This window comes from Cyprinus carpio, chromosome B7 (genome assembly GCF_018340385.1).
Source record: "Cyprinus carpio isolate SPL01 chromosome B7, ASM1834038v1, whole genome shotgun sequence".
In the NCBI taxonomy this organism is placed as follows: domain Eukaryota; kingdom Metazoa; phylum Chordata; class Actinopteri; order Cypriniformes; family Cyprinidae; genus Cyprinus; species Cyprinus carpio.
Genome location: NC_056603.1, coordinates 6,166,483 through 6,191,262, shown reverse-complemented (window position 1 = coordinate 6,191,262; position 24,780 = coordinate 6,166,483). Strand labels below are relative to the sequence as shown.

The following is a 24,780-nucleotide window of genomic DNA, read 5'->3' as shown; positions in this document are numbered from 1 at the left end:
AAACTGCATGTTGTGTTCACTTGTGTAATCTTTGACTAATATTTAAATTTGTTTGATGATCTGAAACATTAAAGTGTGACAAACATGCAAAAAAATAAGAAATCAGGAAGGGGGGCAACACTTTTTCACACCACTATATTAAAACAGAAAACTGTTATTTTACATTGTAATAATATTTCACAATTTTACAGATTTTACTGGGTTTTTTTATCAAATAAATGCAGTCTTGGTGAGCAGAAGAAACTCCTTTCAAGAACATTAAAAATGTTACCGACCCCAAACCTTTGAAAGGAAAAACCTAAAGAACTTTAGCACTGGAAATATGAACACGAGCAAATATAACGCTTGTATATCAACCACAAATGAGATCACATCATGCCTGATAAAAATAAACAGGATTCATACAAATATATAGAAACAACTTGTGGCTGAGCTGTGGTTCATGCAGCGTTTCTCATGCAGTTATTCGGGACACAGTGTCACAGTCACTGTAAGATACTAACACATTTTAATATGAGACTGCATTCAGATTCCATATCATTTCCAAAATGTGGAGTGAAACAAAATATTCAACATAAAAAAAAAAAAAAAAAAAAAAGATTGGATCATGAAAATGAGGTGTTATGTATTATAATGGATCCAGATTGTCGGAGGGGAGGGGCTAAAAACACGAGGGCTTGATGATGTCATCAGAAAAGGAAAGTTGTTGCAGCAGGTTATTGATTCAATGAATGACTACAAATTCTGCACAATCTGCAGTCATGAACTGTTCACAACAGGGATTTGTGAGCAGATGAAAAGCCAATAGTTGACTTTATTCACTGAACTGAATCAACAATCTCACCTGAATAATGACTGTTTATGCAGTCTGCATTGTATGAAGCGCTATAGAATTAAAGATGACTTGACTTGAACTGACCGAATTAAATAAATCATAAAACTGTTACACTAAAATAAATATCTAAAAAATAAAACCAATTAAGCCAAAAACGCTCACAGAAAAAAAAACAATTTAAAATATTGATAAATAAAAATATTGATCATATTCTGTTTGTATCAATATTAAATATAAATAAATATTGAATATAATTTAAAAACATTATTTTTGTTTACCTTCTTGTTGTGTGACCATTAACTTCCATTAAATAATGTTAGCAGATAAAATGTTTGATTTTGATAACATATTTTGATAACGTAAATGTTGAAATTAACATTAACCAAGATTAATTAATGCATTAGAAGTATTACTTATGCAGTTAACTAAGGGGCCCATTTATATACAGTACAGGTCAAAAGTTTGGAAACATTACTATTTTTAATGTTTTTGAAAGAAGTTTCTTCTGCTCATCAAGCCTGCATTTATTTGATCAAAAATACAGAAAAAACAGTAATATTGTGAAATATTATTACAACTTAAAATAATTGTTTTTAAATTTATTATACTTTAAATTATCATTTATTTCTGTGATGCAAAGCTGAATTTTTAGGATCATTATCACATGATCCTTTAGAAATCATTCTAATATGATGATTCATTATCAAAGTTGGAAACAGTTCTGCTGCTTAAAAAATTTTTTTTTAGAACATGTGATACTTTTTTAGGATACTTTGATGAATAAAAAGTAAAAAAAAAAAAAAAAAAAAAAAGATATGTTTTAAAATATAAATATTTTGTAATAACAATATACACTACTGGTCAGTAATTTGGGGGTCAGTAATATTTTTTTTATTTCTTTTTATTTTAAATAAAATCAATATTTTTATTCAGCAAGGATGTGTTAAATTGATACAGAATGATAGTAAAGAAAATATATATTATTAGAATTTTTTTTGATTTTGAATAAATGCAATTCTTTTTAACCTTTTATTCATCAAATATATTAGACAGCAGAACTGTTTCCAACACTCATGATAAATCAGAATATTAGAATGATTTCTAAATGATCATGTGATAGACTGGATGTTACATGTGACACTGAAGGCTGGAGTAATGATGCTGAAAATTCAGCTTTGCATCACAGGAATAAATTATTTTTTTTAAAGTATATTCAAATAGAAAACTATTATTTTAAGTTGTAATAATATTTCACAATATTACTGTTTTTTCTGTATTTTTGATCAAATAAATGCAGGCTTGATGAGCAGAAGAAACTTCTTTCAAAAACATTAAAATAGTAATGTTTCCAAACTTTTGACCTGTACTGTATATATGTATATATGTATATATATATATATATATATATATATATATATATATATATATATATACACACACACACACACTTGTTTTGTTTACCTACATGTCATGTGACCATTAAACCGACATCAAAGGAAATCACAAAAATCTGAATGTGTTATTAAATTACTGAAATAATAACTTCTGAAATCTCAGGAAGCACATCAAGTGTATGTTTTCGATGAAAAGGGGTTCGACTGAAAAAAGCATATGTGAATCATTAGTTGAGCATTAGCACTAAAAAAGTAGCACTATCCCTAAAAAGCACCCATAGAGAGAAAGAAACATTTTATTCAACCAAAAGCACTTGAAAGCAGCTCAGGTCATAATTGAGATGGCGAGTGAGTACCTGGAGACGCGTCCCCGTCGAGCAGGTTGTCGTCTTCGGTGGTGTGGAAGTCCATGATGACGCCGGCACCATCGAGGAGCTCCTCGTCGCTGCTGGCGCTGGTGATGCTGTTGTAGCTGTTCCTGCCGAAGCCTCTGTTGAACAACTGCTCAGACTCCATTTAGCAACACGACAGCCTGAGAAGAGCAACACAGACACAGTCAGCCGACCGCACTACACGAGAAGCCACAACGACGATTAAAGTGAAGGAATAACTCATACACTTAATCATGCAAACATACAAGTGGAAAAAATATCACTTTTAAATAGACAAATGATCAGACAAATGTGACCCTGGAGCACAAAACCAGTCAGAGATTTATACATCAGCCTAAAGCTAAATAAATAATCTCTCCATTGATGTATGGTTTGTTAGGAGGACAATATTTGATCGAAATACAACTATTTGAAAATCTGGAATCTGAGGGTGCAAAAAAAATCTAAATATTGAGAAAATCATCTTTAAAGTTGTCCAAATGAATTATTAGCAATGCATATTACTAATCAAAAAATAAGTTTTGATATATTTACGGTAGGAAATTTACTAAATATCTTCATGGAGCATAAGCTTTACTTAATATCTTAATGATTTTTGGCATAAAAGAGAAATAGATAATTTTGACCCATACAATGTATTGTTGGCTATTGCTACAAATATACCCCAGAGACTTAAGGTTTGTGGTCCAGGGTCACATATATAAAACTGTTAATTCATATTTTAAAAATAAGTCGTTAAAAATTAAAATGACAAATTAATAATAACATTTAAAGTAAAATTTATTCAAATTATTAACCACATTTTAAGACTTTTTATTTGGTTGTATAAACATATATAAACATTTAAACCATACTATATACACATTACATAAATAAACTGTTATAGATGTCTATGATGTGATTTATTTATGACTCCTCCTTGCTGAATAAAAGCACACATTTCTTTTAAACCGATCTTCCAGACCCCTCACCAGTGTCCTTGCCCGACAGAAACAGCTGTAATAAAGCACAGAAGTCCTGTGTGGACACCTGTAACAAAGCTTTCTGAATGACTGTTTTGATGACAGCTGTGTTTAATGCTAAGCTTTACTGAAGTAACAATAATCGTATTCTATTGCTACAGCAGACAGCTCATTATAGAATGGGAAGCTGCTTTGTGTACCCTGTAAACATGAGCCACAGATCCAGAAGATCAGATACTCTGATTCAGTCTGATACTCCGGTGATTCACTCCTTGTTTTTATAGAATTATTATTATTATTATTATTATTATTATTATTATTATTATTATTATTATTATTATTATTATTATTATTATACAAATTTTTAATTATTAAATAAATAACACATGAATAAACAAACAAAATAAATCAATTGTGTCATACAGGCAATAATAATAATAATAATAATAATAATAATAATTATAATAATAATAATACATTGTTGTTGAATAATATGCATAATAGATAGATATCATTATTTTTGTTGCTAAATAATCATCATCTCATCATTATAAATCACAAAAATAATAATAAAAATTACTATATTACATCATTATTAATAATAAATAAATACATGAATATTATTAATTGTCATGCAAGTTTTAATAATAATAGCAATAATATAAACAATTAATAATAGATAATATATAAAATATATATAAATAAATGTTATACAAGTTTGAATAACAATAATAAAAAAAATTATTATTATATATACTTAATATTAATAAAATATAAGTAATACTGCTACTAATAATAAAGAGTTTATTATTATTATAATTATTATTAAACCATAAATACATAAATATTACTATTTGTGTCATGCAAGTCTGAATAATAATAGCAATAATAATATAAAAATGTATCATTAAATAATAAATAATTGTCATTCAGGTTTGCATAATAACAATAATTATTATATTATTATATTATATTATTCTATTTATTATTGTTATTAATACACAATAATATAATAAGTCATATATATTTTAAATATTTAATCCAAATAATAACATAATAAATATTATTTTACTAAAAAATATAAATAAATATAGTTTGTGTCATGCATGCATAGCATACGAATACAAATAATAATTGATAATACATAAAATATATTATGCATACATGCATAAATCAAATCAGAGGAGCTTTGTGAGATCATGACTGTGATTAAATCACTGCAGCCCCCTACTGGACAGAGTATTACACACACACAGAGAGAGAGAGCGAGAGAGCGAGAGAGAGAAAACAGCAGGGTGTGTGTGTGTGTGTGTGTGTGTGTGTAACAGAGCAAGAGTCACATTTACTGTTTAACGTTTAATCATTCAGTCGTGTGTATGAAAAGTACAAGGTACAAAGTCACCACAGCACTTCTGTACGAACACAGACTTCTCTGAAAATGACACACATTGATGTATTTGATATTAGACGGTGCTCAACCAATCAGGCTTCTGAACAGCTAAATATAGACATGAACAGATAAACAACTGGATGTGACTTACAGCTGGAGTCTGTGTGTGTCTGTCCTCCATAACGTCTCCAATCGTCTCATAACGATCCATAATGAGAATAACAGTCTCCTTCTCAACTCACAAACACACTCAGCGCACTTCACATGTGTTTGTTTCTCTCTCTCTCCTAGTTTTCTCCTCTTATCTCTGTATCCTGTCTGAGACGAATCACGAGTCCTCGTGTGCAGAGTTACAGTCACAAGCCTCCGCTCGACTCACATCATTAATAATAACAACGGTGGAAATAATTAACCAGAATGCCAGCATCTGTGAGCATCTGATCATGTGGAAATTAAAAAAAAAAAAAAAGAATGGGTCTATTATTATTATTATTATTATTATTATTATTATTATTAATCAATAAATTAGTAAATAAACTAAATAAAATTATATTGTATCTCAAAGATATGATTAATTATTTCTATATTACTATTGTTTTTATTATCATTTAATAATATAATAAATTAAATAACAAATATGTAATTTTGGGATGGTAAATAATAACAATAATAATAATAATAATTATTATTATTATTATTATTATTGTCATCATACTGGTTTGAATAATAATACTGATAATACAAATAATATAGCACATAGTATAATAATAATAATAATACATTGCACATAAATATTATTACTTTTGTTGTTAAATTATTTACATAATAAAAATATCATTATTATTGTGTAACGTAATAATAATAATAATAATAAATTATTAAATAAATAAATATTATTTGTCATACATGTTTGAATAGTAATACTACCTCTAATAATATTCATGGACAATAAATATTGTTGTTAAATAATAATAAATACAAATCAACTATTATTATTATTAAGTCTCTTCTGATCACTTAGGCTGCATTTAATAAAATAAATACAGTAAGAACTGTAATATTGTGAAATATTATTACTATTTCAAATAAGTTTTGTATTGTAATATACTGTAAAATGTAATTTATTTCTGTGATCAAAGCTGTATTTTCAGCATCATTACTGCAGTCTTCAGTGTCACATGATCTTCAGAGATCACTCTATTGCTGCTTTGTAACTGAATGAAGAGGATGTTTTGAGTAATCAAATGTTGAGGGATCTAGCTGGTGTTTGTCTGCGGGACTCGAGCACAAGAGCCGCTCTGTGAAGAATCAAACTGTCTGGAGGACGGCCAGCTTAAATCTAGTTCACACAAGAAATTCAATTGATTTACTTCAATTTGAGTGTGTTTTTATACCCGGAAACATCCGAGAGCCTTTCTCAGAGTTCAGGAGGGAATCACAGCACTGATAAACCTGACGCGCTGTCTCTGTGTGTGTTACATTAGGACAGATATATATAAACGTCAGAGAATAGTGCATAAGTACGTGATCTGGGACGCACCTAATTAGAGATGCACTGATTGCAATTTTCTTGACCGATTCCGATTTCTGATTTTTTTGTAAGTGTGACCTGCCGACGCCGAATTTTGCCGATTCTGGTTTTCTTTCTAAAAACGTTTACGTTTACGGATCCCGTAGGAATGAATGAGAATGCCGTGAGCTGAATCCTGTTGCAAAAAGGCAGTGACTTCTCTTAGAAAACAGCATTTTTTTCCGCCGGAGTAAACTCTAATAATAGTTCAATCCAAAGGTACTGTTTAGTGTAAAACATGTTGAAGATTAGCAGACAGGCTGTCGATTCATGAAATGACGAGCTGTTTATTCAGTGTTGTGAAGCCTCTCCTCCATTGAACGCCTCTGGTGTCCTATCTGTTAGCGTTAGCCATTTCGCTCTCTTGGCTAAAGGTTGCAGGCGTGCTGGTGACATCAGCACAGATCCTGGTCACACGGAGCGTGCCGATCGGGTCGCCATGGTAACGACACCGTGATGTCAGCAGCAGGAAAGGAGTGTGAACAGAGTGTGAATCTGAATCAGATCAGAGTCTCAGAATCACACGTACTTTCAGATTTCACAAACAATGCGGGTCAGTATCTGGTTTATAACTTCTAACAATTATTTTCACAAATATACACATAAACATGGTACATATCTGAAATCTGCATATATATATATATATACATATATATATATATATATATATATATATATATATATATATATATATATATATATATATATATATATACATATATATATATATACATACACACACAAGTTATTTGCCCAAATCATAAATTATGTTTAAATGTATACATATATACACACAATATATATATATATGCACTTTTTGCAAACAGGTTCGTGAGTTCTGAATCGATCGACTCTGACCAGTGTTAGTTACTGTGTAGTTACTAGGGCTGTCAGTCAATTACGTTTTGTAATATAATTAATTATGTGTTGACATGTAATCAAACTAATCTCAAATTAAATGTGCCTGTGAATTTACCCACAGAAGATCAAAGCCAATACTGTGTTAAATGAGAAAGTATAAAGTAGACATTACAAACAGTAGCTGTAGAAAGAAATATTTTAGCCTGTTTGCTTCAACATCACATGCATCACACAGAAACGTTTAGACTATAACATCCCAACATAAACTAGGGAATATAAAAGAAGATCATGTGAGAAACATCTCTGTATTTTTTGTTCACACAATGAAAGTCCAAAACAGCTTAGTGACCAACAGTTTTTTTTTAAATGAAATCATTCTTTAAATAAGAAACTAAAACTGCCAGCAGGTCTTTTTACATCATTTATTCATTCTTTCGTTCAAACTGCTGATTCACTCAGGAATTAAGTAAACGGTTCAGTTTGTGAATAGTCCAATTATTTTACTGTGTTTTGCTTCTGCCACACCGATCTGAAATAAACATGTGATTTATTTCCTAACAGTTTACCTTCACAGATATAACCGACTGTTTTTGTAACTCGTGTGTTTTTATCGTAAACTTGTGTGTGAAAGAGAGCTTAGTTTAGTAACTTTACTCACATGCTGTGACTGCCGCTTTCTGTCCATGTGCTTCAGATGTGTGCTCTCAGAAAACCGAAGATTAAACTCATATGGTTTAAAACGCATGATTTCAGCACGATAAACATGATAATCAGAACCAAAACAGATGTTTTTCAGCAGGTCCGAGCTGTAAGGGCACCGCTCTATTCTGGAAAAGGGGGCGGGGACAGCAGCTCATTTGCATTTAAAGAGACAGGCCTGAAAAACAGTGTTTCTGCTTCCACTCAAAATAGGCATTTTCAAAATGATATAATAAATTATCTGTGGGGTATTTTGAGCTGACACTTCACAGACACATTCTAGGGACACCGGAGACTTATATAACATATTGTAAAAAGGGGCATAATATGTCTCCTTTAAAATATTTTAATTATGTTATTTTTTCATAGCTAATTAATTAATTACTGTGTTAAACTGACAGGCCTAGTAGTTACACATCAGAAAATCACACGACGTCAATCAGAATCAGTCCTGCTATAACGAGCTTGAGAATTCTGTACCTCTCCCAGAGATATTAAGAGTTTGTTAACGGTCTGTAAAAATCATTTTGGCATTTTGGCACAAACGCCAGGTTAACGGTAACACTACAAGACTTTAACATTTCCACACGCAAGCATATCATTTTTTACAAAATTTCCTATTATTTCCTTGCCATATCATCACTACATACTGTGTGTGTGTGTGTGTGTGTGTGTGTGTCTCTGTTGTCATGGAAGTATCACCTAGGTGACTGTTGCTTAGAGATGAATCAGCGCTTTCAGATGCGTGTGAAATGATGGGATCACTAGCCTTTATTTACTTCACCGTCAGTAAAAATGACACGGATACAGCAGAGAAACACGCTAATGAACCTGCCCAGCGAAAGCATGTGTCTCTAGACATCACACACTCCACAGCGATCAAAAACAGCTGAAGCTGACTGACGCTAGTCTGCAGCTCTGTTCAGAAGTTCCTCTCAGAGCAGGGAGACCAAAGAGACCAAAGAGGAAGACGCTTATATTAACTGCTGACACCAGAAATCTGCTTTTAAAAAAGGAAACAGTCTGGACATGATGTACTTCACACCACTCAAACACAACACAAGCTTTCCAATCAACACTTTCAGCTCCTCGGTGCAAACAAAGACAAAACATTAACATGGTGCCAACAGCCATGTGACCACACACACATCACAGATGGACTGTTTCAGTTTTTGTTAATATTTGGAATTAGATATTATTTTTATATTCTCTGTTTTCACTTTAATTTTAGATAAAATTTTAGTGATTTTAGTTTGTTCTTTTTTAGTCATTTTTATTAGTTTTTTTATTATGTGTTATATAGTTATTTATTTTTTGTCAAGTTAAATTAAATAAAAATAAGAAATGCTGCCTTTGCCAATAGCGGAAATAAACCGCTTATGTTTTTAATATTTAATCATATATATATATATATATATATATATATATATATATATATATATATATATATAAATCTAAATATATATATAAATAAATAAATAAATAAATAAATATATATATATATAATATATATATATATATATATATATATATATATATATATAAATAAATGTATTAATATTCATACCTTAATGTGTTAATATTAAAATATTATTGTTTTATATTTTTTTATTTTTTAATGGTTTTAATTTCAGTAAAGTTAACATTTATTTCAAGTATAACACATTTTTTAATGGTTTTAATTTCAGTTAACTATAATAATCCTGCATGACTCATGCACTACAATCCAAGAAATGTTTGATTTGAATCCAGTAGGTCATATGATTTGAGCACCGCATGAGAATCAGGCTGAAATCAAACTCATATTTACTGAAATTCCTCTCTCAGTACACGCTTCATAAGTTCATAACTGAATGTCCGATGCACTTCACAGACCAGTCTGAATGATGAGTTTATAAATCTGACACTGATACTCGTACGAAAGAAGCCAGTAGATCCAGGCCTCGTGTCAAGATTTCTACCGCATGTGGATTCATCCGGAAACTTAACAGGGTCTCCGAACTCTAAAAGCCCAAACAAGATCTCCCTCACGTGAAACACTCATCCTAAACTCATCAATATATACTTTCTCATATAAGGACCCTATTTGTTCTGTAACTCTTAATATTATATAAATCCAAAATTATTTGGAAAACAATGTGTTTCTATTAAGTTTTTAAGCTAGATTTTTTTTCTACTCATTACAGCACTGTATAGTTAGCTGCATTAGTTAATTATTTACTTTATTAGTGCATATTTAATTTTACTTTATTAATTTCCTAATTTAATCTAATCTGTTTTATTCAATATTTATTTCTTAGATTAAAATATTTATTTTATTGTAATTTATTTTATTATTTATTTTAAATAAATCAACCAGTTTTTCTCTAAAGGTTTTGAAATCCTCCGACTTAAAACATGCATGGTTCATATGAACTATACTGTGACAATTTGCCATTATTTTGACACAAGTTTCAACGCTTATAAATGCATAGGGGAAATAAACACTCATTGTAAAGAGAGTGATACAGGTCTGTCTCTTCCTCTGGTGCAGTGCTGAGCTGGCAGTGTGACTCGATGCACGTGTGTGCTGGTGTTAAAGCTTGTTTATCTGCTGACTGACTGACTGATGATCATGTTGTGAATGTTCACACACTCCTCTGTGTGACTGACTCTGAGCTGAAGGCCTCAGCATCGAGAGCTCGGCTCCAGACACACACACACGAAGCAGATCTAACCGCAGGAAGTGTTGTGTGTCGCGTGACTGAACCGCTCTTAACACATCCTCCGAGCGAGGACAGGCTGAAGTAACCCCCCAGCAGCAGCAGCACCTCTCCAGCATCTCACAGAAGACTGGAAGCAGCTCACACTGACGCTGGAACACACACGCGCGCGCGTGGGAATATCTCTGATAACGCGCTGAAATGAACCGACAGGTGCTTCGAGCGGAGCGTTAGAGTTAAACGCGATCCTGCAGCCGCACAGATGTGAGCCTCTTACCTCTTCAATGCCTCGAAACCACCTCCGAAGACACAGATCATCCCAGAAGCACGGGGGAAACTCGCAACGACATCTTCCTCTCAAGAATCGGCTGTCATTCTGCGCTGGCGCTGCTTACTTTGGCCCATTCCTGTGTCGATGACGTTCACTTCCGGTGTCCCCCCCCCCCCCAATCAGAGATCCGCGCGTCTTCGTGTTTTTACATTAATATGACTTCACGTTCATAATACATATATTACAAAATAGTAATTTAAAATATATTCATGCTAAATTAAATGTAAAAACCAAACAATACAAATATAATAAATTAAATAAATAATAACTGGCACTGGTAATGAAAACTTAACGGGTTTTAATCATTAGAATAACGGTAAAGTGAAATAATATACATAATAATAATATAATAAATTAAATAACAAATATGTAATTTTGGGATGGTAAATAATATGAAAAACATACAAATTATATATTATTTTATAGTATATTGAAATGACACAAAAATATAATGAAAGCAAATCAGTATTTAATAAGAATATTGGTCAAATAATAAAACATAACGCATAATATCAATTTGATAATATATATTGTAATATTATAATAAAGAAATAAATTTAACACAAAATAATAAATACAGGATTTTTACAACATAAAATTATAATTACATAATAAAACGGATTATGGAGCAATAAAGATGAAGAATAATAGAATGAGAATGATACATTTAATTAATTACAAATATTATTGAATCGTCATAGATATCAAAATTAAATACCATAAATATCACATATGAGTATTTTCTCTATTTAAACATGACAGTATGTTCTGCCCTTCGTTTACACTGGTTTACTATTTATTTTTTAATTAAACGTATTACAGTACTTTTGAAATATATATATAAAAAACATATGTATCATATTAATTCATCATCAAGAGAAATACAAAAACAAAAAGCCTATGCGAGGACAATAGAAATAATATAGAAATAAATGGTGCATAATCTAGGTGTGAATATTGTATAGTTCCATGAAAACGCCTCAAAATAAAAAACATTAAATATTACATGAATAAAAAAACACAAAATAAATTAAATAAAGTTATTTCACTAAAGAAAACAAGAACTAGCACGTGTGTAAATGAGTGATACTTGCATTAGTAATAAATGCATTATTTCTACACCTACACTGGTTAGATTCAATGTCACTCTTGCGCCACCATGCGGTCATTAATGAGACCTGCAGGATATTTATATTGCATGTATTGATTAACACATCTCTCACCTGAACCTCATGCACATTCACAAATCATGAAAGAGGATCTGATATTAAAATGCACTGCACAAGAAATAAAAACAAAACCCCTTGACAGCCGCAAGATCTGAAGGACTCTCTGTTTAATCACAGATTACACTTTGAGCTCATTTCAAGACCACAGCTGACATATTATTAAACACATTATATTACACACGCACGACTGAACTGGCTCTAATCACAGAATACGAATGTCAATTAAAGAACAACCCTATCATTTTGTCATAAATAACAGTTTATGTTTGATTAAAATAAACCAAATCAGCACGAAACAGAAGTTCAGAGTGGGCGGGGCTTGGACGTCAGGCCGCTGCCTCTGATTGGACAGCACTTCTTCTTCTTCGTCTACTAGGGTTTATTGGCGGTTGGCAAACAACTTATTGCATTAGCGCCACCATCTGCTATGGAGTGCGCGTCAGCATGTCACAAGTGACCCTGGAGCACAAAACCAGTCATAAGTGTCAATTTTTCGAAATTGAGATTTATACTCCATCTGAAAGCTGAATAAATAATCTTTACATTGATGTATGGTTTGTTAGGACAGGACAAGATTTGGCTGAGATACAACTATTTGAAAATCTGGAATCTGAGGGTGCAAAAAATAAATAAAAAATAAATAAATAAATACTGAGAAAATCACCTTTAAAGTTGTCCAAATTAAGTTCTTAGCAATGCATATTACTAATCAAAAATTAAGTTTTGATATATTTACGGTATGAAACTTATATCTTCGCGGAACATGATCTTTACTTAATAATCTAATGATTTTTGGCGTAAAAGAAAAATCAATAATATTGACATATACAGTGAATTTTTGGCTATTGCTACAAATATAGCTGAGCTACTTATGACTGCTTTTGTGCTCCAGGGTCACATATACATTGTTACAGAGAGAGAAACAAAAACCAAGAAAAAATATTGCTGCAAGCAGCAATTGCGGGGCCAAGCACTCAAGCGGCAAAATTAGGAGTTAAGCATGGCATGGAGCATCAGACCAAATGCAACAATGAGTAATAAAATCAATTTTAGGATGATTGTAATTGAAATGGCTGAAAAATCATAAATACAATCACTAGTAATATGATTAAATTGCTTATCAGTTTTGACCAACAGGTGGCGCTGTAATCAAATGATCTTAGTGTGTTCTGTGTGAGGTGACAATGGCACACACACAGTTTGGTGTAAATATGTCAAAGCTTTGCAGAGATGCAGCCCTCAGATGCAGTTTGGCATCTTTCCAGCAAATTCGTTCATGCGCTTAACAATACCCGTTTCGTGTATCGACACGAAATCCATAACTTTTTGCCAGCTTGGTCTGAACATGAATCAAAATGGTGGACAGGAAGTTCAGCCAATATTGGTAAAATTGGTATCAGTGTTCTCGTAATGATGCAAGGAATCTATCAACATCAGTCCGATTACAATCGGTTAATGTAAGCAAAAGTTATTAGTATTTTTCTCAATTTCAATATACCCCTCAAACTTTTTGAGTACCATGAGGGTATGGCTTTTTTTTTTTTAAGATTTTTGTAATTAGTTTCGTAACGATACGCTAATGCGTTCGTGAAATACAGCATTTTAAAACATAATTCAAAATTACCGACGCCCAAAATGGCTGACATTGGAAAACTGGACATCATTCGATTCCGCATGATGCACCGAATGATTTTTGAGTGATTTTCGGCCAAAGCATTTAGAAGTTATGAGCAAAAATATGCATTCTTCCTATCTCCTGACCACTAGGGGGCACAGTGCCAAAACACTGCAGGTAGTCTCAGGTCATGCTTGTTATGACACACACCAAGTTTGGTCTCAATAGATCAAACCGTTGTGGAGATATAGCCTCACGTCCACTTTTTCATGCCTTTCATAGAATTCGTTCACATGCTTTTCGGAAACAATATGACTAATCAACTTGAACTCCATAACTTTTTGCCAGCGTGGTCTGAAGATGATCTGGTTATATTTTCATGACAATCGGTTCAATGGCCTAGGACGAGTTCGAAAAAGTAGTTTTTTGCGAACAATTGAAAATAGTGAAAAAACTAAACCTTACGATTTTTGAATTTTGGTGTCCTTTCGGCTCGGCATGAGCCACGCAATCAGAGGAAAAAATTATTTTAATTTTGTGGCTCACGGTTCAAAAGTTATTAGCATAAAATTATTGAAAGTTTAGACAAATGGTGGCGCTAGAGAGTTTGAGTTAGAGACTCCAGATTTGCTATGGTGACTTTTCTCACTGTCCTCTATCAGTGTGCCAAATTTCCCGCAAGCGGTTCGATGGTCTGCCATAGACAAGACAAAAATCACGCTAACGGATACAAAAGACCCTCGGTGCCTGGGCCCTAACTATATCCTTCCACTTAAATTAGTTTCTCTAGGAGATTGAAACAATATATTATAACACACATATATTTTGACTCTTTCCGCAAAATATCTATTAAATCAAATAGTATTTTCATCCCTCCCAATTTTTTATAGTGTTCCGTTTCATATTTCTAACAGTGTATCATAACATGTTCACAGAAATCAGCGCTGTCACGTGTCACCCGTTACTTTTCTCAGCGCAGAGCACGGAGGACCAATCACAGGAGAGTCGTTGAGATCACTTAAATCACAGGCATTTATTTATATTGTTACTTTAAATCTAGATTTCCACATATTTCTGATATAGTCTAAAAAGATTATGACTGTTATCATATAATTTTCTTCATTAAGACTGAAACGCCTTTGATTAAGAAACCGCTAAAAAAAAAAAATCACACACTATTTCTACCTGTGGAAGAAAAATTAAGTAACCCTTCGTAAGAAACCGCTTAAAAAAATCGCACAGGATTTCTATTCTAAGAGAGCGGTAATTTTAGTCAGGAGTGTTCGCGGTCAGCCCCTCGTGTTACCGTTGGGGGTCCTGACTGCGCTGCTGTGTGCAGTTCATCATGGCGGCGAACAGTAGCGACAGCACGAGCGGTAAAAGCGGCGGAAAGCAGTCCGCTCCGTCTGCTGAGCAGGTAACGACGCGTCGGGTTTATTACAGTCACGCACGAACGCTTCGTCTCCGCCGCGAGCGAGTAACGCGTCTGCTGGAATCAACAAAGCCGCGAGCGCCCGGCGCCCCTCAGTGCATCTGCTGGATGTGTTCAGGGTTTGTTGCGTTGCGTTGCGACGCGTCGCTCGCGTCATCTGTATCACTGATACTGTCCTACAGCACTTACAGGATTCAATATATTTATTTTTCCTGGTCTAACATAGATTTGTGTAATGTTACCCTGCAGTAAACTCTTTAACGTCAGTCTGCTGTGACGTGTGACGGCGTTAGGATTCAGAATGTGCGTAATATTAATATACATGCTTTATTTTTGTATTTGGTGATAAACTTACATTTAAATTACAGGCTTATATATCTTTACTTTCCCACAAACACACACTTTTTAAAATTTGTATATAAATATTTAAACATACACATATGATATAAACTATCATGAAATATTACTATCGCATATTTATTTAAATTGATATATTTTACGAGTTTATATTGAATAATTTGATCGCATTGCAACTTTAATAATAAGCGTAGTTATTAAATAAATATAAATCGTAAATATAATTTGTAATAAATATTAATGTTTATTACACAAAAGTCCGAAAAGTTAAAATAATACCATTTTAAAATAATGCGGAAAGTGTACGTTTCAGTGCTTTTAACATTTAGGAAACTAAATACTTAACAAGAGACCATAAACATTAATTATAAATACCTCAAAAAATATTTAAGCAAGCTTTTCTTTTTTTTTTCTCCCCAAGTCATCAAGGAGACAGAAATATTTTTCTAAACCTTGTATTGTTGTTGTTTTTTTTTGTTTGGTTTACAATGTGCTACCTTATTAACATGCATGTGTTATTAATATCTGTGCTGGTTTGAATCAGGTGGTGGCTACTTTCCAGAGGATGCGACAAGAGCAGCGCAGCATGGCCTCCAAGTCTGCAGAGTTTGAGATGGAGATCAATGAACACAGGTGTGTTTGTCTCAGTGATGCACTCGTTTCTTACAAACACACAGCTGTCACAAGATGTGGACTGATGGACTGGTTGTCTGAAAATGCTCTTGTTCTCTTCACAGCCTCGTCATTGACACGCTGAAGGAAGTCGATCCGTCGCGGAAGTGCTTTCGTTTAGTTGGCGGCGTGCTGGTGGAGAGGACGGTCAGAGAAGTCCTGCCTGCGTTAGAAAGCAATAAAGAACAGGTACGACGCTGCTGCCGGACCCACGCACCGTAAGCGATGCTTTATTAACGCTTCTCTCCTTCCCATCAGATTACAAAGATCGTGGAGTCGCTTAACACGCAGATGCAGGCCAAAGGGCGGGAGCTGACGGAGTACCGCGAGCGCTACAACATCCGCTTAGTCGGAGAGGACGACAAACCGGGCAAAGCGGACGCCAGTCAGGCCAAAGAGAGCGAAGGAGGAGGCTCTAAAGGAGGCGCCGGGGTGCTCGTCTCCTAGTGGATCTGTCTGATACGCTGATTAGAAATCGTCGGCATGCTTCTGTTTAGTCGTACAGATGCCGGTCACAAAGCACGAAAGAGAGTGAAAGTACTGCACGTTTTGTACGTTCATAATATTAAAACACATCTCACAACAGCACCTTTCCTGTCCAAACATTTACAGACGAACGAGTAATAAAGAGTCGACAAACGTGTCTAACCGCACTGCGTGAATTCACCAGATTCAGAACGGTTTGAGTGGCTTGGCTTTCTCTTTCTTCTGCTTTGGGCAGATGTAGTGTTGAGTGATGTCTGGAGCGGAGTGAGTGTTGAGCGCAGCTGGACTCCGTCGCTTATCACCACTGTACGCCTGAGGACGGAGCCTTTTATGTTCGTTTTGTTTTTGTGGTTGTTTTGGTTATTGAATTAAAAATGCATAAGTCAGCACGATGTGTTCACAGCGTTGTGTGTTTTGTTTGTCAATAAATTCACACACTTCACAAAAGCATGTGTTGCCAATTTAGTGATTAATTTAGAGTGTAAAGTGAAATTTATTTCAATAATAATGTATTTGTCTTCATGTGTTATAGATTTTCATATCTGTTATTATACAAACTGACTGGGTTCATATACCTTTGAGTCCAAACCGAGTAATTTATGTCTTTTAAATCATTTAGGTTATGTAGATGAAAATTATTCATATCTTGTATATATTTTTTAGAAGGGGGGTGGTTGGCAGTTTCCGAACGGTTGTCTCATGATACCCGAAATTTCTAAAAACGATTTGGGGACATACTGTATAGTGCTTATTTATGTCTCTTTTAAATCTAGTTTGTTCCGGCGAAAGGAAGTGCACAACGTCGTGCAGAGCTAGGTTGAGGCGCAGCTGGACTCCGTCGCTTATCACCAAATGTAACGCCTGAGGACGGAGCCTTTTATGTTCGTTTGTTTTTGTGGTGGTTTTGGTTATTGAATTAAAAAATGCATAAGTCCATTCTCAGCACGATGTGTTCACAGCGTTGTGTGTTTTGTTTTGTCAATAAATTCACGACACTTCACAAAGCATTGTGTTGCCAATTTAGTGATTAATTTAGAGTGTAAAGTGAAATTTATTTCAATAATAATGTATTTGTCTTCATGTGTTATAGATTTTCATATCTGTTATTATACAAACTGACTGGGTTTCTAAAAATGACTGAATATAATGTGGACAAAAAAGAGGTTTGAGTCCAATTTAAAGTTAATTTAATCTTTGTTTAGATTAAATGTTTATATCACGGTTTAAATTCTGATCGCAATATGCGAGAAAATAATAAATGTAATTATGCAGCCCTATACTGTAAATTATTATTATTTGTTTTGAAAGTGACTTACGTGTGACAGTAATTGTATAACTTTTGTTGCTTTTATGGAATATTTTACAATATATACCATGATACCGAATTATTATCATATGCATATACTACGGTATGTGGGGGACACTTCAAAGTAGCTGTATACAAGTTATTTATTTATGTATTTATTTTAAATGCGAGTTTGATTCGGCGAAAGGACCGATCGCTTTACGGCAGCAACAAACGCACGTGCACAGCTTGCTACTGTAACAATGTCGATTTTTACGACAGGAAGTTCCGCTCGCTTACCTGTAGGGGGCTCCAAAGTCTCACAAACACCGTCTCAAGATCACAGTTGTATATTACAATATTATGTTTAAAATATTTTTATTAGATTAGTGCATATTTTATTATTTAACCCTGAACATTACTATGGCACCATGTGCAAAAACATCATTTTAGTTCATGATTAGCGCTCGCTGAGCACATTTAGCGCGTAATACCCTAGAACTACAAGACTTCCGGTCTGTCATTTTAACCGAGATAAATAAAAAACGATTCCCGACGAGGATGGGATTCGAACCCACGCGTGCAGAGCACAATGGATTAGCAGTCCATCGCCTTAACCACTCGGCCACCTCGTCTGATACATACATGTGCATGTACAGGATCATTTTGATTGTGTACACATCCACTGTATACATCTACTAAGTGTTTACTAGTGTTTCTCCTGGCTGTTACTAGCAGGAAGTGTTAATGGAGTCGAAACAGGTATGCCAGAGCACAAGTAGCGAGCCGAGCACGTTGTACGGTGTTTACGGTAACGTTAACCGGAAGAGTAAACAAGCATGCGCCGCCATGCGCAGTGCGCGCGCTCCTCACGAACGCGTTTCTCTACTACTGTTCACAGGCGTCTTTTCAATGCATGCATCCGAACATGCAAGTTTAAACTGACCTGCACTACATCTGGCTGCAATGCAAACCAGTGCAAAGCCGGCTGCTGCATGCACGAGGGCTGCATAGCTGGCAAACCCTTACTGATCTTTATTCCATTAGCATTGACCTAAAGGTGCTAGTGATTGTAATGCATTTCTCTAAAAAATGCTCCGTGTTTAAGGTGGTGCTCAGTGCCCTTCTCATTGTCGCACTGTTGCAGCTTTTATATCTGTCTTTCCTCTCAAAGTTGCACGGCAAACAGCAGCTCTACAAGTATTCTGAGCTCTTCGGCTCCAGAAAGAGCGCAAACCAAGGAGAGAAGAACCCCAGGCGGGAACATCTCCGGTACTCTTTATCCACAGGCGGGATCTTCGATGGGAGCGGACAGTACCGCGTCTATAAGAACCTGATCAAAAGCGACTTCTCGACCAATCAGAAGCCAGGAGCGGATCCCAGATCGCACCAGCTGGCTCTGGCCACGCATACGACCATCAACAATCTTCACCATTTGAGCTCTTTGTTGGAGCGCTGGAAGAATCCGCTATCCGTCGCGATATTCGCCAACGGCCAAGATGTCAAGTTCGCCACGGCGTTCGTGTACGCCCTCAGCCTGTTTTGCCCACAGGTTCAAGCGCTGGTGGACTTCCATCTGGTTTGCCTCTCAGGTGAAATGGCGAGTTTCCCAGACCAGGATCGAGAGCATTTCTCCGGTCTGGAGGAGATGGGCTGCTCCGGCGTCTTCGCCAAGCTCGAATCGAACAGAAACAAGTATAAAAACTACGCCATTGGGAACAATGTGTCGTACCCCAATAACCTTCTTCGCAATGTGGCCCGCAGTGGCACAGACGCCGCTTACATCCTGGTCATCGATATCGACATGCTCCCCAGCGCTAGTCTGCACCACCAGTTCGTGACCATGCTGATGAGGCGTGAACCGGCCGCGGACGAGGTCCTCGTGCTCCCTGCGTTCGAGATCAGACACACTCGTAAGATGCCTGCGACGAAGGCGGAGCTGGTGCAGCTCTATCAGGTGGGCGAGGTGCGGCCGTTTTACGACGAGCTTTGCCCTCGCTGTCAGGCTTCTACGAATTACTCGCAGTGGGTCAATCTGGCCAGCAGGGGCTCCGGGCCGCTGGAGGTGGCGTACACTATAAACTGGGCCGATCCGTGGGAGCCTTTCTACATCGGCGCTCGAACCGTTCCTCTCTACGACGAGAACTTCAGGCAGTACGGCTTCAACCGCATCAGTCAGGTGAGGGATGGAGAGGTGGACCCCTGCAGGAAGTGTATACGCGACCAATCAATTCACCAAACGCAAAATCATGCAAAATAAATCATGTTTTAACACACACACACACTAAAGAAAAATTGTAGCACTCCAAATAGAAAAAAATAAATCTTTTTACTGCAGGTGCGTAGAGCCAAGGGGATACTTGAAAACGAACAAGAAGGTAGCAGGCCGCACTCGGAGTCCACTACAGACTGAGAAATCTAGCAAAACATTTTTATTTTATAAATTGCATTGTACAATAAGTCAAATCCAAATTCAGTTGGACTTAGTGTGCGGCTAGCTAACTTCTTGTTCGCACACACACACATATATATATATATATGTGTATGTGTGTGTGTGTGTGTGTGTGTTAACAAACAAGAAGGTAGCTAGCTGTAGCCGCATATATATATATATATATATATATATATATATATATAGTCACTGGGGTAAATATATATATATCTGACCCTGGAGCACAAAAGCACTCTTAAGTCACTGGGGTATATTTGTAGTAATAGCCAAAAATACATTGTTTGGGTCAAAATTACTGATTTTTATTTTATGCCAAAAATCATTAGGATATTAAGTAAAGATCATGTTCCATAAAGATATTTTGTAAATTTACTACTGTAAATATATCAAAACTTAATTTTTGTTAAGTAATATGCATTGCTAAGAACTTCATTTGGACAACTTTAAAGATGTATATGTACAGGTGCTGGTCATATAATTAGAATATCATCAAACAGTTGTTTTATTTCACTAATTCCATTCAAAAAGTGAAACTTGTATATTATATTTATTCATTACACACAGACTGATATATTTCAAATGTTTATTTCTTTTAATTTTGATGTTTATAACTGACAACTAAGGAAAATCACAAATTCAGTATCTCAGAAAATTAGAATATTGTGAAAAGGTTCATTATTGAAGACACCTGGTGCCACACTCTAATCAGCTAATTAACTCAAAACACCTGCAAAGCCTTTAAATGGTCTCTCAGTCTAGTTCTGTAGGTTACACAATCATGGGGAAGACTGCTGACCTGACAGTTGTCCAAAAGACGACCATTGACAACTTGCACAAGGAGGGCAAGACACAAAAGGTCATTGCAAAAGAGGCTGGCTGTTCACAGAGCTCTGTGTCCAAGCACATTAATAGAGAGGCGAAGGGAAGGAAAAGATGTGGTAGAAAAAATGTATACAAGCAATAGGGATAACCGCACCCTGGAGAGGATTGTTAAACAAAACCCATTCAAAAATGTGGGGGAGATTCACAAAGAGTGGACTGCAGCTGGAGTCAGTGTTTCAAGAACCATTACGCACAGACGTATGCACGACATGTATTTCAGCTGTCGCATTCCTTGTGTCAAGACACTCTTGAACAACAGACAGCCTCAGAAGCGTCTCGCTTCAAAAAGGACCGTACCTACGTGGTGGCCAGGGGTGGCACCGGCCCCCCCTAAAGTAAATCTTGCATTTCCTTTAAAAATTAGGGTCCCAGAGTCTGGTTGAAGAGAGGAGAGGCACACAATCCACGTTGCTTGATGTCCAGTGTAAAGTTTCCACAGTCAGTGATGGTTTGGGGTGCCATGTCATCCGCTGGTGTTGGTCCACTGTGTTTTCTGAGGTCCAAGGTCAACGCAGCCGTATACCAGGAAGTTTTAGAGCACTTCATGCTTCCTGCTGCTGACCAACTTTATGGAGAAGCAGATATCATTTTCCAACAGGACTTGGCACCTGCACACAGTGCCAAAGCTACCATTACCTGGTTTAAGGACCATGGTATCCCTGTTCTTAATTGGCCAGCAAACTCGCCTGACCTTAACCCCATAGAAAATCTATGGTTATTGTGGAGAGGAAGATGCGATATGCCAGACCCAAGAATGCAGAAGAGCTGAAGGCCACTATCAGAGCAACCTGGGCTCTCATAACACCTGAGCAGTGCTACGGACTGATCGACTCCATGCCATGCCGCATTGCTGCAGTAATTCAGGCAAAAGGAGCCCCAACTAAGTATTGAGTGCTGTACATGCTCATACTTTTCATGTTCATACTTTTCAGTTGGCCAAGATTTCTAAAAATCCTTTCTTTGTATTGGTCTTAAGGTTATATTCAAATTTTCTGAGATACTGAATTTGGGATTTTCCTTAGTTGTCAGTTATAATCATCAAAATTAAAAGAAATAAACATTTGAAATATATCAGTCTGTATTTAATGAATGAATATAATATACAAGTTTCACTTTTTGAATGGAATTAATGAAATAAATCAACTTTTTGATGATATTCTAATTATATGACCAGCCCCTGTATATGTATATATGTGTGTCTATTTACACACAATTCATGTTGTAATATAATATTATGATATTCTTAATATAATAATATAATACAATATTTGCATTATATTATTTATATATTAATATGTTCATTCGGCAGATGCATACAATACAGGACATTAGAAGCAATTAAAACCAAAAAAAGCAATTGATATATAATAATATATATTATAATGCATAAAAAAGTAAATAAATATAATAATAATATTTTTTTTCACAGCATCCACACACACTTGTATGTGTGTATGTACATTAGGCTATACTGTGATAATAAGAGTATCAAATTATACAACTATAAAATTATTTTTATTATTGTATATACATGTAATAACTTCTAAAATAATTAATATAATAACCTAAACATATTATATGATGTTTCCAGAATGCCATATATTTATAATTTATATAATAAAATAATTAATATTAATTATTGTTGCAGTTTGTATGCATTTTAACCTCCAAAACGTATATGTATGCTGTGAAAATATTTAATTACATTTTTTATTAAGTATTTAATACATGAATTATACAATTTTGTAAATTCATATACTCATATATATATTATATACATATAATATTTTGTAGACTGTGAATAGAAAGTAGACTGAGTTCACAACCCTCTTGTGGTGTAAAATATATATATATTTTGTTATTCATTAATTTACTCCGTTACCTATGGACTGATTTCTCTCTTCTCTTCAGGCCTGTGAGCTTCACATCGCCGGCTACCGCTTCTCTGTGCTGAGCAATGCGTTTGTGGTGCACAGAGGGTTTAAGGTCCAGGGAGAGTTTCACAGCAGAAAGGACGAGGAGAACCGCAAGAACCGCATGCTCTTCCGCAGCTTCAAGGAGAGCCTGAAGGCCAAGTATCCGAACTCGCCTCGCCGCTGCTGAGAGATGAGAGAGATCACAGCTAATCCTGACTTCATGAGAGAATCATAGGTACACAAAACTGAAACATGAAGCTGTTTGTATCTCCGCTCATTTCAAGCATCAAAAACTCTACAGTCAAAGGAGACGCTCTTGAATGCTCATTATTTTCTCAGTAAGCTGAAGACATGATCCTTCACGCTTTTAAAAAGAGAAACAATAAAGATGGTCCTTTTTGTTTTCATTACATTTGTGACTGCTTTGAAATTTGAGAGCAAGGTACAATGTCTTCAAAGGTAACTTATTTATTTATTTATTTGATTTTTATGCTGTTTTTCTTCTTACTTTTCGGAGGTTTTCAATGTATTTTTTCAAGTTTTCTAAAATGGGCCAATGTCATTATCTAATTAAATATACACTAATTTGCTAAAGTTAGGTTCATAATTGTTTCCTTTTGTTGAAATATTAAAAACAAATTATATAAAATAAAATAAAAAAATATATATATATATATAAAATATATATATATATATATCACTAAGAAAAAACTGTAAGATTTGGTGTAAGTGCTGCTGAAGTCGAGAAAAACCCCCTAAAACAAGTATTTGAATGGAAATCTACAGACACAAATATATTGATTGGAATAAAACAAATGTTTTCTTTCAAGTAGTCTGAAACAACAGGTTATGAAAAAACAAATAGCCTAAAATCTCAAAACTGGCCCCTGCATGAAAAAACAGTTATTGCCTTAATCTGAGAAACGATTTGCCAGTAGATACACAGTTCTCTGTCTCATGTTGTGACGCGTGTTTGAGTTTCTGACGAGACAAGGTCTTGTAAAGACCCAGAGATTAGTTGTAAAGCTATTAACATATTAAGGTCGATAGGCCACCTTTATGCTAATAACAACTCTAAAGACGCTCACAGAGCCTGATGATATTACACACACACGCAGGGAGCGGCGTCTGAAAATCATATTAGTGTTTTAATTATACTGTGGATTAGGGGTAGATGACAATTGAGCAACACTAGATTAATGTAGGAATGTACAGTCGTAGTGACCGCAGATTATTAGACTGAACAGGCAATACTGTATGTGTCAGATATTTACAACAACTACAAGATATGTAGTGTTTTACACTGAATGGGGCTTGT

General features: G+C 34.9%; 2 protein-coding genes, 1 non-coding gene and 1 pseudogene across 3 annotated transcripts; 2 read left to right on the top strand and 2 right to left on the bottom strand.

The window, feature by feature from the left end:
- The window catches only part of LOC109058462, a 52,507-nt pseudogene extending 41,267 nt beyond the window's left edge, over window positions 1–11,240 (bottom strand).
- Window positions 11,241–15,243: 4,003 nt separating this feature from the next.
- LOC109058477 (prefoldin subunit 2-like) lies at window positions 15,244–17,319 on the top strand. Its single transcript, XM_019075674.2, has 4 exons — window positions 15,244–15,397; window positions 16,314–16,402; window positions 16,507–16,630; window positions 16,700–17,319. The coding sequence occupies exons 1-4, from the start codon at window positions 15,326–15,328 to the stop codon at window positions 16,886–16,888; spliced, it is 474 nt and encodes a 157-aa protein (XP_018931219.1). The 5' UTR covers window positions 15,244–15,325; the 3' UTR covers window positions 16,889–17,319.
- A 1,446-nt stretch (window positions 17,320–18,765) lies between these two features.
- trnas-gcu lies at window positions 18,766–18,847 on the bottom strand. Its single transcript has one exon. It is a non-coding gene; the product is annotated as a tRNA-Ser (tRNA).
- LOC109058476 (beta-1,4-glucuronyltransferase 1-like) lies at window positions 18,845–24,028 on the top strand. Its single transcript, XM_019075673.2, has 2 exons — window positions 18,845–20,391; window positions 23,458–24,028. Exons 1-2 carry the CDS (start codon window positions 19,288–19,290, stop codon window positions 23,647–23,649), a joined length of 1,296 nt encoding a protein of 431 aa, XP_018931218.2. The 5' UTR covers window positions 18,845–19,287; the 3' UTR covers window positions 23,650–24,028.
- Window positions 24,029–24,780: the final 752 nt, after the last annotated feature.